Source organism: Osmia lignaria, chromosome 2 (genome assembly GCF_051020975.1).
Source record: "Osmia lignaria lignaria isolate PbOS001 chromosome 2, iyOsmLign1, whole genome shotgun sequence".
Lineage (NCBI taxonomy): Eukaryota > Metazoa > Arthropoda > Insecta > Hymenoptera > Megachilidae > Osmia > Osmia lignaria.
In genome coordinates this window covers 9723194-9741012 of record NC_135033.1, presented here as the reverse complement: position 1 = coordinate 9741012, position 17819 = coordinate 9723194, and the positions used below count along the sequence as shown (strand labels likewise).

Below are 17819 nucleotides of genomic sequence, written 5' to 3'. Positions count from 1 at the left end.
TACGATCCCGCTTCGACTTGGTTTTCGCCGCGTGCCGATAAACCGAGTGTTTATGCAAAGGGATTATCCCTTCCTCGAGCATCCAGGCGTAGCAAATTTCAGCCAAACGATTACCTATAGATTTTCAAATAGTATTACGCGACAATTAGTAATGTCACTGATGTAAATAACTATTACATTTGATTCGGACGCGTAACAGTAATGTCGTTAATTAGTACATGCTTATCAGGGGGCGATGCCTTTATCGCGTCGTGAGTCATCGGTGACCCACGGAGAACTTGTTTCAAGCTAATTGATATATTCTCTGTTACGAAACGTTTCGTAATATCCTTAAGTGATATATAATTATCATATAGAATGCGCTTGTCATGATTTAGTGCAACGATAACTTTTTGTCACCATCGAACATTTTCAGAATTTTCCACTCGATGTTAAATTTAAGATTCTTTAGGGTATCGTGTATCAAGAGTACATAGAAAAAAAAAGGATTATTGTCGGTGGAGCGTGGCGGTTTAAGAGATAATAATTGTCCCTAATGATCGAAGCGGTAGCACGATACGCTCCTGGGTCTCAAGCAGGGCACACAAATGTTAAACAAGTAACAACCCTTCGCGATGAAGCGCGCCCCACTGTGGTCCCTTTTTTTCTCTTCCTCCTCGACCCTTCAATTTAATCAGCCTCATTCAGTGTACCGCGAAACAACCTGCCACATGGTGGCCATTGTAGTACGTTGGATATTATTAACGACACACACTCAGCACGAATCGTTTCGTCAATCTCCTGCTCCGCGTCTTCCTCTTCACCTCTCTTCCATTTCTTTTTTCTTTATTCTCGTTCCGCCTCTACGTAGATATACTATCACCACCGTGAATAAACATCGAAACCACCATATGCACTCTTGTGCCTTCTTTGTTGTTGCATTAGTGTCATTTATCCACCCTATGCGGTCGCGTGACTAAAATTTCCCGCAATAACGACCACCACTTTCAACCCCATCGGGACACGCGTCCTCCTCGAAAACCCGCAATGTTTATTTTATTTATTCTTTATTCGGGTATCGATATAGGTACAGTAGCGGGGTTGTAATTCGTCGAAAACGGTGGTCAAGGTGTTGTTCGGTTATTGCAATTAATATTCCATGTTTGTTACGTTCATTTTAATAACACAAACACCATGGCTCGGTGTATATTGATTCCGCGATCGTATTTTATCGAAACTAGCGGATTTTCGTTATTATAACAGGGGGATATGTTTTTGTTTATTCAAAGGGTCAATCGAAAGCTATTGAATGCAATTATTCTGAGGCTTTTGTTTATTCAACCCAGTCTATTGGGAAATGCTTCTGTTTATTTGAACATTAGATAAATTATTTGCAATTTCGAAATACTATCAATTTCAATCATAAAATCGTGATTCCCCAAGGATTCATTTACGTAAGATGTAAACGTTTCATGGACACGTTAGAATCATTCGTTACGTCAGAAAATACAAGCTCGCGTTTTTGTTCAGGATATATTTGGTCACCGTTAGAGTTACAAAGAATCTTCAATCCTTTAAAGACTTCGACTTGGATCTAGCGTGGCCGGCATTCCGGAACTGTGTCCCATCAAATTTAATGGCCGCAATAGAGGACACGGCACTTGTAAAATAAATTACGCTGTTTTCTTTTTTCTTCTTCTTCGTCGTCGTCGTTTTTTAACGACCGTCGCGTCTTAATGTTACAATAAACGTCCACGGGGTGACTGATTGATACTCACAATAGAAACTGGCTGCTAGTCGAAATGATCGATATCATCTTGCGCGGACAATATGAGCACGGTTTACAACCGATGCCAGCATGAGAGTCATTTTTTAAACGGCTAGTTTCTCGCCCGTATCGGCTGTAGATCGATGGGAAATCATATGGATTCCAGATATTTTACGAGTCGAGTCGTATTCAGTGGATGGAAGAAATCAATCATCAATTCTTTGAAAATTAATGAACTTTTGTTTAATTATTGATTTGTCATAGGATTAATAGGCATTCGTGATTATGGTGCTTGAATTTTTGATACATATATCATAACATAATTGCTCGAAATAGAGTACGATACAATGAAGTCTGAACATTACCCTAAATAGTTTTTAACGACCGAGTCATCGATCAGGATCAAGTTAGGGGCCGATTCTTTGACGAAAACTCGTCGATTGTCGTAGTAAATTCATTAGACAGGTGGGAAAGTGGTGAAACGATTAAAGGATAGTTTACTGGATGCTGGTACGAAGACAAATCGAACGGAATCGAATGTCAGACCGCGATCGTTAATCATCCCAAGTGCCACAGTCATCTTCGTCATTATCATAATTGTTGGCTGCCACGGCGCGGAGCCGATTGATTCGTCGATTTTCACCGATGCATTCTATCGCATTCAATATTCAATCGAGAATTAAATCGATTTTATAATCGTGCTCGTTAGAGAGATCCATGCTGTTGCATGGATCGTTATTGAACGATCACAGTGATTGTATTTTCCCTTTCGATTATTTTCAATTTCGCGTGTCGGTGGATGTATCGATCACTGTTGCAAAATATTTTTTTAAACTCGTGAGAATAATATTATGAAAATAATAGATGAGGGTATTCGTTTGACACGCATCCGCGGATAAAATAACGCTCTTCCAGGTAGTCGGGTTGAAAAGGGGGCACAGGGTGGGTCCTTAAACCCTTTGTCAGGGTTGGCTAACAGGATGAGAGCAACGGTGCTTGTTCTATAACTACTTTGACACGTTCCCCGTCGTTGTTGTCAGTGAGTTTCGCCTTAAAGAACGGCGGGATGTCGTGTACCTCTCAGCGGTACATCGGCGTCCCGTGGTTCCTTAGCACGAAACGCTTGAAAACGCTCGAAAACCAGCGAGATATCGAGCCGATGTCGCTCACCTGACCCACTGATGGATCGGATTTATGCGAATAACAAAAATCTGATGGCTCCTTCAGACACAATCGGCGATCGATCAATGTAAAAATAACATTGGAAGGATACCCACTTATTTCGTGACTTCGTTTCGATATTCAGAGCTTTTGATGTTTGAAAATATTTGGAGTTCTCTAATAATCATTTGAAAATTTAATTAAGACGGATTTGATCTTCGAGCCGAATTGCAAAGAAGCGCATTCAAAGATGCACCGTGGCTTTCTCCTCGGTGAGGCGCATTTTTGTTCCCACGCAATATCGGAAACGATTTCACGAGGATAAAGTAATTAGCGATGATATCGCGAGATTGAACCGTTGGAAACACGTGCATCGCCCGTAGAACGATGAATTTACTTTATTACGCGGGTCAGATAAACCATACTGGGAAATATTACATGGGTACATCGGATTTTCGGTGTAATCAAGTTCGGAACAGTTTTATCGTTCATTATACGCAATGGGCTGTCGATGAGTAGATTATCGGAGTCGTTTAATGAATTTCATCGATATCGCGTTCGGTTGTTATCGTCGTAGCTAATGCGATTCCTTGTCACTCGTTAACTGACCGTTTAATTATTTTATACGTAACGTTTGTACCCGATAATGCACCGACCCTCGGATGATGTTTCACGAGTTGTCGAAAAATGGTAAAATTTGTGTGATGAGTGAAGAACCAGAAAGCCTTAAATCTTCTCTCCGAGGTAGATTTGTATGTACACGCGCGCGGATTTACGTTGAACCATTTATAGGGGTGCAGCAACACCGGGATCGTTGTCCGCGAATCAAAACGGAGCATTTGCGAGTCGATATTTCGGGGGCGCTGACATTGTTGCACCCCGTCGAGATGCCATTAATCCGACACTCTCCGCGGCGGCATCTCGCAATCTGTGTCATCCACGGGGATGCAACATCACCGATTCGTATCTTGGTTATACGTACCAGGGACTAGGGTGCTTTTCATTGCAAAAATATCTCCAGCCATCCTTCGAAAAGTTATTTCAAGATAGCAATTGGGGAGAAGATAACTGTCGTGATGGAAGAGGGTGTATCTATTGCAGTGACGTGTTTCTTGCTCCAAATTGATTTCAACAAAATAAGTTTCGGTTAAGGTAGAATCTTTTCGAGTGTCATTAATGGAACGAAGGAGTCGAGGACGTCTTCGATAAACCTTTCGGAGAAGTTAGGTTTCTCGGTGTACCCGATCGGGGGTTGGTACGTTCGTTGTCGGGCAACTTGTGCATCGAATAGCTTCGAAATAGCCGATAGATATTTACCTCCGGGCGTGCCAAGTATTCTCGAAATTACATGAAACTCCCCGGATATCCGGGGCCTCGCGTGATCCGTGAACGACGCCGGGAATTCGAGTAGCTCGCCGCCAGGGAAGCTCTCAGACCTTCCGCGCGGATTCATCGGTATCTTCGACGCGTCTCGATCCTCTATCTAACATAGCAAGTATTACCCTTTAAATATTCATCCTTTTGTAATCTTAGAGTGATTGCGATCCATTCGGAGGTGTCGTCAGGTTATTCGATCGGTTTAGACGAGCCATCTGGCAAGCAGCGACCGATTGCCGAAAATTAACGGCTGCACCAGGTAGATACGTCGAAGAGGCACGCGTGTGCACTCGCGTGCATCCTGGTGCACGCAACGTTGACGGGGCGATGAAACGATGCATACAGGGGCGGTCTTGCAGGCGGTCTTTCCACCAGCAAAGCTCCGCCTGCGAACATTGCTACAGTGCATGCACGAGAAACGTCACGGTGTCGGTCACGGTGCATCTGCCGACACGTTTCAGGTATCCGAGGATGCAACTTGCCACGTGTCGCGACCCAGTCGTTGGTATGCAACGAACGACCGATCGTAAGGCGCGCGAGAATTTCATAAGCGCGTCGATCATACGATTCCACCTACAAGTTATCAACAATGTTAATATTTTCATCATCCCTCTTCCAATCTACAACCCATTTACAATAGCCTTTCTCTGATACAATAAGATCATAATCGAATCTCGTTCACGGTGCTCCGGCAACGAGCAAACAATCGGCACTGAAGGTGAAAGTAGAAATTCACTCTCCAGTCACGTTCTCCACAAATCAGATCAGTTACTTGTACAATTTTCAACGCGATACACAATTGCGATGTCTTAGCAGAATTATTCCTTGGAAACAATAATCTAGAGAAGAAGAAAGAGAGAACAATAACGTGTCCACCCGGTTTGCTCGCAGAGGGTTGAATGTATTTTCAATTCCGTTCTCGTTTCGAACTCAAAGTAATCATAATAATTCGATTAGATAAAAATACGATTGTACAGTTGGTGACTTCTATTGAAACTTTCTACCGGATAGCATTCAGGTGTCCTGTATGCTAATGTTCCGGTGCATCATGACACGATGCAGTTTTCCTCGTTGAACCAGCCCAGATGAGCCACGAGTGAAAGTGCACCGCGTTCGGTCGCCTGCTGGTCGTCAGTTGGATCGATCGATTCTACACGGAAATCCTTAGGTCCCGTGGAATGGCCGATAGACGACTTCCGTCGACCGATCGGATATACACGTATAGCTGGCCGTTTGCTGCCCTATCTACGGAGATTCTCGCTAACCTTGCCTCGCTAAAGAGGATTTCACGGCGAACCGTTTCGCGCTACTTCCACGGGATTTGCCCTGCCAAGCAAAGGATTAGATTTTCCGGAGAAAATTCTGGTGTTTGAGGTAGACGCGAGAGCAGGATATTAAAGAGGATATATCAAGCGTTATTGCGCCAGTTCACCGTGGTTATTCGAATAAATTTTCTCGATGAAACGTTGCGGAAAAGGTTTCAGGTTGTTGCCACGAAATATCTCGGCCATATTCGAGCTTGTATACCGTTGCTGTTGTTAGTTTACAAGTTTCCATAGGGAAATAGAATTTCAGTCTCTTTCTGCAAACAATTTCAATTTTCTTCCACGGTAGAATACATTAGGAAGACGGATATCTGATTTCTTCTTTTAAATTATGTACAAAAGTTGACTGGAAAGTCCTCGACGAAAAGTCCTCAAATCAACATAAAGAATTGAATTTCTTTCGGAAATCTTTGTTGTAAGTAAATTATTGCAAGCACTTTAGAAACATCGTACGGATACCTTCTTTATTATTTAAAATCGATTTATCGTCCATTGTGGGAGCGTCCAATAAAAACGAACGAATCTTCAAAGGGACGTAGAATTTATTTCTCGAGTTATTATATTAGCTGTCCGGTTCGTTGTTAGCAACGAAATTGAAAGCTGGCAAGTATCGCATCCTCGAATACACCGGGTCGTAACGAGGAACGATTTATGCCTCAATATATTCTCCATGTACGGTCAAGCTACTTTTTTCACGTCGCTTCGAAAACGCTTTATTGTTACACGATCGAAGAATAGAGCCGGTGTAACGAGGCAGGTTAGAAATCGTGAACCGTTCGAGGAAGAAAGTGTGCCACGAAACCGCCTCTTCGTTCCTTGTAAATCTAATGAAACTGTAAACTTCACTGGACCACCTGTAACCCGTCTGCTTGCGGCACGTTGATGAAATCGACCTGTTAAGCGATAAAGTCAACGACCAAACTAAAGTAATGCTCCTTCTTTCGTCCGACGCGACGCTCGGAGTTTCGTGGAATTTTTCTAATTCCATTTGTTATTTCGAGTTACTCGTATGTCATCGAATGGCGAACTTTCTAACGTTTCGAAAACGTTATCGTTCATTCGTCTGATCGGTGTATTTTGGAATTCAAATGTTCAACGGAGACGTAGCAAACACCTAAGCCATTGTTATCTCGAACTGGTTATCTTCTCTGTTAGTCCAAGCAATTCTCGTTAATGCGTTCCCGATCCTCCGCGATTAGCTTAAGCAGCCGAATAACGGCGAGTACTTACGTCACCGACGCGTTTGAAATTTTCCTCGAGTACCTCTTCGGGTACTTCGAGAAACGCGATACGCGCCGAATTGTCAGGGTAGTTTTGAAAAATTCAATGGTTACGTAAGCTATTACGAGGGTTGTATCGGATTTAAAATGATTTTCAACGATTTCAACGACGCTGAACGGTGAAAGAAAATAGAAACAACTTGATTAAGCGATTTCAAGTTTCACCGGTCCGAAAGCGAGTTTGACCGAGTTGATCAAGGATTCCAATTGGCACGCGAGTCGGTTAATCTTTGACCGGGATCACCAGGAAGTGATATCACCTTGACAACCCGTAAATACGTAATGAAGTGTGGAAACGCGGCGTGCTCGGCTCCGTGAACGCCTCCATTCGTCATTGTGCGCGCCATGCCGTGCCTTCGAATTTATAATCCCACGTCCTCGTCCGGCACACTTCTGCTCTGATTCATCGTCTTACCTGTGCTCTTATATCTCTTACTTTATACATACTTTCTTTCGTACGAATGTAAGAAGAATAATGATGTTGATAAAGTTTGCCGGTTGAGATCGGATCATATTACACGTCAAAGTGAATAAATGAAAAAAATCGCTTGTGTAATATTTATCGAACTTCTATCTTGTACTTTCAAAGTTTGAAAAATTTCTAATTTTTCCGGGGATTCCTGGCATAGTTTGAGGACCGCAGAATAGATGGCGCCACGTACCTGGCTAATGTAATTCCTCGAAACTACCCCTAACGTGAAAAGAACGTTTCGATTTTAAAAAAGGAACTTTTTCGGTACGGTATTTTCAATTCATTCGCGTTAGGATGAGTATTGATACCTGTTTACATTTGTAAAGCTGGAAGTTGCGTTTCTGGATCACACGGAGGGGAAACGAAGAGGTGTTAATCTTTCTGGATCGCATTGAATGGGAGACGGTAATGGGTGTTAACACGTTCGGTCAGCATCCCTGGCAGACTTTTAAGTATTATCGCTCACGAAACTTGTCTAACGTACAAATACCGTGTTACTACTAAGTGTGTACTCGTTTTTATCAAATTGGAGTGATAATAGGAAACTCTTTTTCTTTCGAGGGTTGAAAGAAATATTATAAAATAGAATAGATTTTTAACTTTTCCGTGCTCGTGCATTATCCCGATGAATCTTCCTTTGTCGTTCATTAAAATTCTTGATGATAACAGATTACGACCTCACAGAATCTTATCCCCCTAATGATCTCTGAATCCTCGCGATGGGAAATTAGGCAATTAAGCGAATAGTTTAGTGAAACGCATCCTTCGAATTCTCAGTGTTTCATATTTCTTCCCTTACGCATACTTTCTTCGCCGTTCATTCATAACGCTCGTTCGAGCTAGCACGTTCGATTAATTATACCTTATCCAAGCGTAGCAGCGATTCCCGTTCGCGCAATTACAAAGTACCATTAAGCTTTCTTTTCAAATAGAAAACCGTATTTTTCTTTCCAACGATCTGAACACGGTTTCTCGTTCGCTCTGAAAGAAACCTAAAAACTTTCAACTTCGACCATCCCTCCGTTGAACTCTGCCACTCGCGAGGCGGTAACCCGAACAACAAGGTGTGTTTCATCGTTCGATCGTGAAAAAACTTGTTAGAAAAGTCCTGCCTCTGTTCCCCCACTCTGGCTAACCGGAAGTGTCAAAGTACAAATGATGGTTGAAAAGAAAGGCGGTGGGGCGAGATACAACAAATCACGAGGGTTGTCCGTTCGAAAGCGTAAGAGGACGAGGAAACGGCGAGGAGACAACCCCGTTGAAGAGTTGTTCTCGAGTGAAGAAGCCCGAGGGAAAGGGGAGGGAAGCCTGGAAGACGGGGAGAGGCGCGCCGCCGGTTGATAAATGCGCGTCCGTACTCCTAGGAACCAGTTTGGTGTTTACCTAGTAAGTAGTGTTGTCAGTCAGCTGGTTTGTTGCATCTTCGCCGAGGAAGTCTCTTTCGCTCTTCACCGTTTCGACTGACGGTGGCTGGTTGTGTGCGCGCGTTTACGGAGCGGAGCCGAGTCGGACCGGGCCGGGTATTTACTATAGCGGCGCGGTGTAGCGTATTCAACGGGAGGGAATTGAGTCGGGGAGAGCGTTGGAGGGATAGATGGTCCGGGTGGTGGAGGTAAAATTGGCCCATGGTGGGGTGAAGAGTGGGGGGTTGGTGCACGCCGCTAGTCATACAGGGTGCGTGAGCGTCGTTGGAATAGGGATTCGGCGTCGGAGTCAGTTGCCGTCCGACGTTCTTGGTGGAATGTCGACGTCGCGTTTGGATCCAAGTCCGTACAAGTCGCGCACGTACTTTCTCACGAGGAGCAACGCGCGCTCTTAACGAGTTTTTACACGCGATACGAACCGTCCTCGCGATCTCGTGGTTATGACAGATCGGTGTTCGCGTTCCTCGTTCGAGCACCAACACCGTCGTCGGACTAGTTCGACTAGCGTTCTCGATTATTAGTGTATCGGTCAGTGTGAGATCGTATCCCTGCCGACGGCGGAGGACATCCAAGTTACGCTCTGATTTTTCTTCCGTCGTTCGCGCGTTTGGAAACCGATCGAACGAAGTGGTGTTGTGTCGAGTGACTATGAGTGCGTGACGACGGTACGAGGTTGTTAACCGATCGCAAAGCAAGTCCAGTTGTTTCGAAGAAGACGACGAGAATGGAATCGACGCAGCGGCGTCCGTTGGCCCTGTTGGGGATCGTCTGGTGTCTGTTGGCCAGCAGTGGTCCGATCCACGGACGAAGCATCACAAGCCTAGAGGCACCGAGCGGCTGCGAGTGGAAAAAGGACGGAGACGAGGGAGAGAAAGAGCTCGGGTGTAGGGTCAGGACTATCGCAAACGTGCCCGGTCTAATTGGCAATCTCTCTACTATTCAAGTGGACTCGATCAGCTCTTTGGCGTTGGAATGCAGCGACGTGTTGTTCTTCGAGAGTCAAATAGACGGCCCCCGCGGTTTCTTCTCGCCGCTGCCACGGTTGCAGAAGCTTCGCGTGGATTACTGCAAGATCCGCAACCTGCCGGCCGGTGTATTCTCCTCGGCGCACAATTTGAGAAGTTTATCCGTGAGAACGCACAACGGCGACTGGTCGGCCATGACTTTGGAGCTACACCGTGACTCGCTTCGCGGTCTCACCAGCTTGCAGCATCTCGATCTCTCGGACAATAATCTCTGGACCCTGCCGTCCGAATTGTTCTGCCCGGTCCAGAGTCTGGCCACTCTGAACTTGACGCGCAACAAGTTACAGGACATGGAATCGCTCGGCTTCGCCGACTGGGTGGAATCGTGCACGCCTAGCCTGGAGGTGTTGGATCTGAGCAACAACGACCTCGCCGCGTTACCGGATCGAGTTCTGAGCAATTTGCGAAGCCTAACGGTGCTGAGGTTACAGGAGAACGCGATCGACGCGGTGGATGATCACGCGCTCGCCGGTCTGACCGCGCTTCGTTCGTTAAACATGTCCAGCAACAAATTGGTCGCTTTGCCGCCGGAATTGTTTTCGAAGACCAGAGAATTGAGAGAACTGATCTTGAGCAACAATTCGTTGACGGTGTTGGCACCGGGACTCTTGGACAATCTCGCCGAACTGCAAGTACTGGATTTGAGCAGCAACGAATTGACGAATCACTGGGTGAATCGAGACACATTCTCGCGATTGGTACGACTCGTGATTCTCGATCTGTCTTTCAACGGGCTGTCTAGAATCGACGGCCACGTGTTCAAGGGCCTGTACAGCCTTCAGATTCTGAAGCTCGAGCACAACGACGTCGAGATCCTGATAGACGGATGCTTCGGTTCATTGACCAATCTACACTCTCTGACCCTGTCGCACAATCGGATCGCCAGGTTCGATCCAGGACACACGATCGGGCTGAACACTCTCGGCCAACTATTCCTGGACACGAACAAACTGAGGACGTTGCATCGTCACGTGTTCGACAACCTGACCGGCTTGCAAGATCTCTCGCTGAGCGGCAATTACCTCACGGAGATCCCGTACGCGGTTCGCGTGCTACGTTCGCTCAAGACCCTCGACCTTGGCAACAACCACGTGTCCAGAATCGACAACGACTCGTTCGCCGGTCTCAGCGAACTGTACGGTCTACGATTGGTGGACAACAAGCTGGAGAACGTGTCGCGTGACGCGTTTTCCGCGTTACCGGCTCTTCAAGTGTTGAATCTAGCGAACAATTATATCCGTCACGTGGAGCAGAGCGCGTTCGCGAGCAACACGGTGTTGCGCGCCATCAGGCTGGACGGGAATCAGCTAACGGAGATCCGCGGTGCGTTCACCAGCCTCTCCACCCTGGTCTGGCTGAACGTCTCGGACAATAAGTTGCTCTGGTTCGACTACAGTCATTTGCCGACCAGCATAGAGTGGCTCGACATACACGCGAATCAGATAAGCGAGCTGGGAAATTATTACACGGTGCGGAACACGTTGCGTATAAAGATGCTGGACGCGAGCTACAACCAAATCAGCGAGATAGCCGAGTCGAACGTGCCGGACAGCGTGGAAACGTTGTTCCTGAACAACAACAAAATACGCACGGTCGCCTCCGGTACGTTCCAACAGAAGAGGAGCCTCCAGAAAGTGGTGTTGTACGGTAACGAGATAAGGAATCTCGATGTGACCGGTCTGGCGTTGCAAACGGTACCGGACGACGTTGAACTGCCTGAATTTTACATCGGTAACAATCCGATCTTGTGCGACTGCACGATGGAGTGGTTGCCGCGGATCAACGAGATGGCCCGTCTTCGGCAATATCCTCGCGTGATGGATCTCGATTCGGTCACCTGCGATATGGTTCACGCTCGCGCCACTCCGCGACGACCTCTGCGATCGTTGAAACCTAAGGACTTTCTCTGCCGATACGACGCGCATTGTTTCGCCCTCTGCCATTGTTGCGACTTCGACGCGTGCGACTGCGAGATGACGTGCCCGGACAATTGTTCGTGTTATCACGACCACAGCTGGTCGAGCAACGTGGTGGACTGTTCGAACGCCGGTTACAAACACGTGCCGGAACGGATACCGATGGACGCTACGGAGATCTATCTGGACGGGAACGAGCTTGGCGATCTGGGCAGCCACGTGTTCATCGGTAAGCGTCGCTTGGAGGTGTTGTACTTGAACAACAGCGGGATCGCGGCGCTTCACAATTTCACGTTCAACGGTGTGGGCGCGTTGCGCGTCCTTCACCTCGAGGACAATGCCCTCCGCGAGTTGCGCGGCTTCGAGTTCGATCAGCTGGAACGAATGTCCGAATTGTATCTGGATCACAACGCGATCGCGACCGTCGGCAACACGACCTTTCGAAAAATGAAGAATCTCGAGGTGTTGAGGTTGGACAGCAATCGTATCGTCGACTTTCGACCGTGGGAAGCGTTGCCGAGCGTCGGTGACAGAGCGAAAGTCGCTCTCGAAGGAAACGCGTGGAGCTGCGAGTGCAGCAACGCGGCTAAATTGCGCGGTTGGTTGGCCGAGCATCGCGGCGATCCGGAGAAGATGTACTGCCGCGACGGCGTCGAGACTCTCGCTCAGGCTATGAAGCGTTGCGGCGATCCGTCAACCGAGGCTGTCAGCCGTGGAATTCAGGAGATCCCTCTGCTAGGTGGTAACTTTGTCCCGCTTTTAGCCGGCGCCTTAGTGGCTGTGATCGCGATTTGCCTCTTCGTCGCGCTCGCGTTCGCGTTTCGCCAAGACGTTCGTCTCTGGGCTCACGCGCGATACGGTCTACGACTTGGGAAAATGACCACGCCGCCGGACGAGGAGCGGGATCGTCTCTACGACGGATACATCGTCTACAGCGAACGCGACGAGGACTTTGTCTCCAGGTTCCTGGCTGCCGAACTGGAGCAATCGGGATTGGCACTCTGCCTTCACTGGCGTGATTTGCCACCGGCGAGACCGCAGGAAGCGGTGCCACCGGCAGCGGCAGCCGCCAGACGCATCGTCATCATCTTCTCCCCTGTCTTCCTCGCGAACGAGTGGCAACACGCGGAATTTCGAGCCGCCCTGAGGACCGCGCTCGAGAACATCAGACCAAGTTCGAGGAAGAGGCGCGTGCTCGTGTTGCTGGCCACCGATGCGCCCGCCCGTGATCCGGAACTCCAGCTGTTGCTACAGACCTGCACCGTCGTCATGTGGGGCGAGAAAAGGTTCTGGGAGAAGCTTCGTTTCGCCATGCCCGATTCCGTTGGCAAACGGCGGGACAGCAAGAAGGTGAACGATCGAAATCGCAAACCGACTCGGTACACCGCCGCCCCGTCAGCCGGCGACGTCTGGAGCAAGCCTAATGGCGTTTTGGTCGCGCCGGTGCACGCACCCACGCCCACGCCCACCCAGTCCACCTATGTCAGCTCCGCGTCCAGCAGGACCGAGGACGAGGACAGCGGCGCGGAACATCAACACCAGCTTCAGCATCAACTCCAACACGGTGGTTATAGCGCGTTGCACACAGGAAACGCGCGGCCAGCTAGCCTCTCGTCCAGGGGCAGCCATCTATACAGTACCATACCGGAACCACCGGTACCAACGGCACCTCCTGGCGAGGTCTTGACGCATCCGGCCAATCCTCGTACTTATTTCGTCTAGTACAAACGATCCGCTTCCATCGTCCATCGTCGACTGATCGAGGCTGCGATTGTAAAAAGTTCGTTGTAGACCTGCGAGCGAGGAAACGGTGAGACGATGGCAATGATGATGATGATGATGTTGTAGGTATTTGTACAGTGTCGTTCGTTGCTCGCGATGGATCGACCAACGTTTACGCGAATCGTGTCGATCCGTTTGCTCTTCCACTAGAAAATCGGTCGCGAAATCTTGTTCGCGCTCAACGAAACGAGAGACTTTATCGCGACGAGGGTATCGCCTCGCGAGAAAATTACGCCAATAGACGCGAGGCTTTCGCTCTTTCGTTTACCTCGACGTACGTAAAGGTGTTTGACGATCGACGAACAGATAGATTTATTTAACTCTGCTGATCTGATTTGCACTGCTCGATTTCTGGCATACGTTTTCTTTATCCGGACTAGTCAACCTTGTTTCAAAGTTACGAATTCTTCTCTTGATATGAATAAAAGCTAAGAGAACTGCAGGGTTAAATATTTACTCCTTTGTAAAATATAGGACACCGTGATCGAGTCATTTATTTTTACCTACCAGCCGAGAGGAGAGATCATTTCCTTGCGCAAAGATCTATACTTCTACGAATAATAAATAATGTATATGTGTACGTACACAGTGATACGCGAAGAGAGTAAGCTTTAGGTGATACATAATGGCAGTCAATGAGGACATAGATTGTAATTATTATTCTCGTCGGTGATTAGAGCCTAACACGGACGTACGCAACCCCGGTTCGAAGTAGATTGTTATAGTTCTTCTTCGTTGTTGTTGTTGTTGCACGATTAATGGTCCAGGACACGTGTTCGCGCTGTATATTTTCCGATTCGAACGATACAGAGAAAGATCGTGGAGAAAAGTGAGTGGGAAAGGCTCGAATTCGAAATTTTCAACGTTGTCGAAAGTTTCTCGCGCGAAACGAGGAGGATTTCGATCAGCGGTTTGAAAAATAGCTGTTTCTCGTTTCGTCAGTTTCACCCGCGACCGCACATCTCGATCGATCGATCGCCAATGCGACGCACCAGCTGTTTCGCTTTCTCATCGACCATCTCGTTATTTATTTTACGTTCGACGAGAATTTTCCTCGATTACTCGTGATTTCGTTTTTCTTTCACAAACTTTGACTATCGATACCCGTTTAACGCGTTGGTTCACTTTACTTTCGTTCTTTATTCTTTCGTTACCCATTATTATACATTATTCTTTCTGATTTAAGCACCTTGCTCGAAGTAATCGAAACGTCGTCGACTTTAGTTGAAAAATTCTTTTATTTATAGACTTGGAAACCAATGTCTCCGAATTGTTTCGAGCAGAGTTGTTAAACGTTCGCAAGCCCGTGTTCAAACATTGAATTCTATCGTTTTTTAAAGTTATATAAACGGTTAAGAACTCGGTATTCCTTACGTTTCGTTTTCTTGAAAGATGTTACACAAACCCCAAGTTTTCGATTGTTCGCTGGGAAAACGCGGAAGCTCGTGTTTCAGAAATTTTCCGAGGGAATCTGTATTTATGTTTCCAGGTTCATTTTATTTCCAAGACGATCGAATGCGTTTCAATTTCTGATTCCGAGTATACTTTTTTTAAACACTCCAAGGGTACAGCTGAACGTTACATATAATAATATTTAAAATTCTCTTCAAGTTCTTTCGTACGAAATTCGCGGTGTCGGTCACTGGTGATCATCGATAATAATTAGCGCGTCGATGGAAAGAGAAAAAGAAATAAGACGAGAATGATACGTCGTCGCGTGTGCTCCAAATTCTCGGGACGACTTGTTCTTCGTACTAATCGTATATATATATATATATATATATATATATTTTTCTTTCTTCCCTCGAGAAACGGAGCAATCGCGATCCTAGTTCTCATTCCTGTCGCTCGTTCGTCAATTCATTAGTTAGCGAATGGAGGGATATGATAATCGATATGAATCGTGTTTGATTAATTCGAGAGAAAAGACGTCTAGCGAGACAAAGCACACCTCGTTCCTAAGATTCACGACTGTCTTGGAGAAAGCAACGGTCGCCAAACGCTTATTAGTTTGTAAGTGGATCCTCCTGTAAATAATTGTGTATATCTAATGAAAAACATTGTAAATAATTCACGCGCACACTTGTCGAGCACATCAAGGTGGCCAGGCACTTGTACCTACAAAAATATAGGGCTGGTCTCGTACGAGGGCCGTGTCACGACTAATTCGAACAATTTGCGAATTCTGTACTCTATTGTTGTAAATACGCTCATCGGATCACGCATATACTATATATAAATATTGTATTCACGATCTGTTACGTGATTATTAAATTAATTGCCACTTTCCATTTCAGCAAAGAACCATGAGAAAATAAACACGTTTGTTTTGTAAAAAAAATAAAAAGAGAGATTTAAATATTCTTTGATTCCTTGGTCAGTTCCCTTTGAAAAATTAGAAATTCTCCGAGATAAGGGTAGTTTTTTGAGAATACAGCGAACCGACAGCTCGTCGAAAACTTTCCATCGAGAAAATTGAAATTCCGACGTGGTTTTAATTCACCACGACGTTAATAGCTTCCTCCTCAACCTGTTTCGATCTTGATTTCGATCGTCCAGAATGCGTCCGCGTTAATCCAAACCGTCCCTAAGTTTTCCCACGCGCGCGTTAAATAAACGCGGACGTTAAGCGAGCCAGACGGCTTGGAAAAAGAAAGGAAGGTATGGAAAGACGAGGAGGAAGAAACGAACGAAAGAGCGCGGTCGGGAAAGGGGTGGTGGTGGCTCGAAGATAAGCAGTACGCGGAATAATTTATCGCATTACTCGTATCGCGGAAAACTGCGACGCTTCTGGAAATAAAATGTTAAATACGGCGGTTACATGTACCGTCGCCAAGAACACCTTTATCACCACGGTCCACCGAGCAAAATAGACCTTTCCACGAGGCTAGCCGTGATAACACCGGAAACAACCCCATCTCCTCCCCAAAAAGAATTACGGTGCCGCGATTCTCGACGCCGCAACTGCGAAAATATTAACCCTTTACTTACCCTCTGTCCTAGTCGTCTGGCAATGTTTTACGTTTCTTCCCTTTTTCGCTCTTTTCCTTTTCGTAGAGAAATTAGATCTTGATTAAAGTTTTTTATCGATCTAGTTAGTCTGAAACGACGAGCAACGGAGACGCGAATCAATCGACACTGATCGCGATTGGCTGCAACCCCTTAGGTTTGCCGTTTCGAACGTGGCCAAGAGGGCAACGAACACTCCGACTCGAGGAATTTCGCGTTACACGGTCAGGTCACGTTCCCGAGCGAGATTCGAGGGCATAACTTACGGTTCGCCCGTAAGAGGATGCCGTGGATCGGCTTTTTAGAGGGTCGTCCTCCGTGGACCCTGGCAAAGTAATAGTTTTATCGTGGAGCAAGCACGAACCAGAGAAATCCCAAAACGCTGCGACTAATTTATTTTTTATATTCACTCTAAAAGCGATTCGAATGAAATTGACAAATTAGGGTGGAATTTTTCAATCTCTCCGAAAGACGAAAAGCATTAAATTATCGATCCGATTAACACACGGACGACGGTTCGCTTTGACTGTTAAACGCGTCCACACGAGCCACTATTCCGCTCGATATCAGGCTGCTCTTATTATTATTCCATTTGCTCGCGGCACAGCACGGCCGGCAAATGTAATTTGCTCGAGAGCATCCCACCGAAGTCGTAATCTCATTAACCATGCTAGGCGACCCGCCACTTTTCTAGCATTCGTGGCCGGTGGTCATTCAAATATTTCACTAGCAACCACCTTTCTGCACGCTTAACCCTTTCTTCGCGTAACCACCGCTTACGCGATGATCGAGATACAGTCACGGAAAAATATATATATTTTTAATCGTTTCTACGAATCGAACGTTAAAATAACCTTTATTCCCTTTATTTAAAGATCCTCGAAACGTTCGTGGATAGATTCGATACAAGAATGATGAGATGGAAATTTCCCGGTGCCATGCCGTGTTTAAGAGCAATATTCCGTACAACGATGATTTCGACGTGATTTTAGCAGTGTTTCGAGCTTCTAAATTAATCAAGAGTACAATGGCAGAGATTTCAATCGTTTACACACGAGTTTAATGAAAAATCGACCGTTCTCCTTTCCGTTCGGTCGTACACGCTCGACGGAACGCTAGAACAAATTGAACGGCTGTAATTGGAAACTGATACCGTCCCTCATTATACTCTCCTTATCGGTTTTAATATACTCTCATTGTTTCCGGGTTGCTTTAATCATCTTCCGTGAAATGCGCGAAGAAACTTGATGCAACAACATTCTCGTTCCGGACTCCGGTTGCCCATGGGATTCGTTCGACGT

General features: G+C 46.4%; 1 protein-coding gene and 1 long non-coding RNA gene across 3 annotated transcripts in view; both read left to right on the top strand.

The window, feature by feature from the left end:
* Positions 1 to 17819, top strand: part of LOC143305466 (uncharacterized) — a 140618-nt gene that overhangs the window by 15976 nt on the left and 106823 nt on the right. The window lies entirely within an intron of this gene.
* LOC117608695 (toll-like receptor Tollo) lies at positions 9041 to 15025 on the top strand. The gene has a single exon (XM_034334210.2). The coding sequence runs from the start codon at positions 9511 to 9513 to the stop codon at positions 13447 to 13449; it is 3939 nt and encodes a 1312-aa protein (XP_034190101.2). The 5' UTR covers positions 9041 to 9510; the 3' UTR covers positions 13450 to 15025.

What these genes read in the sequence shown, in the direction of transcription:
- LOC117608695 (XM_034334210.2), top strand. Translation starts at nt 9,511, where the DNA reads ATGGAATCGACGCAGCGGCGTCCGTTGGCCCTGTTGGGGATCGTCTGG.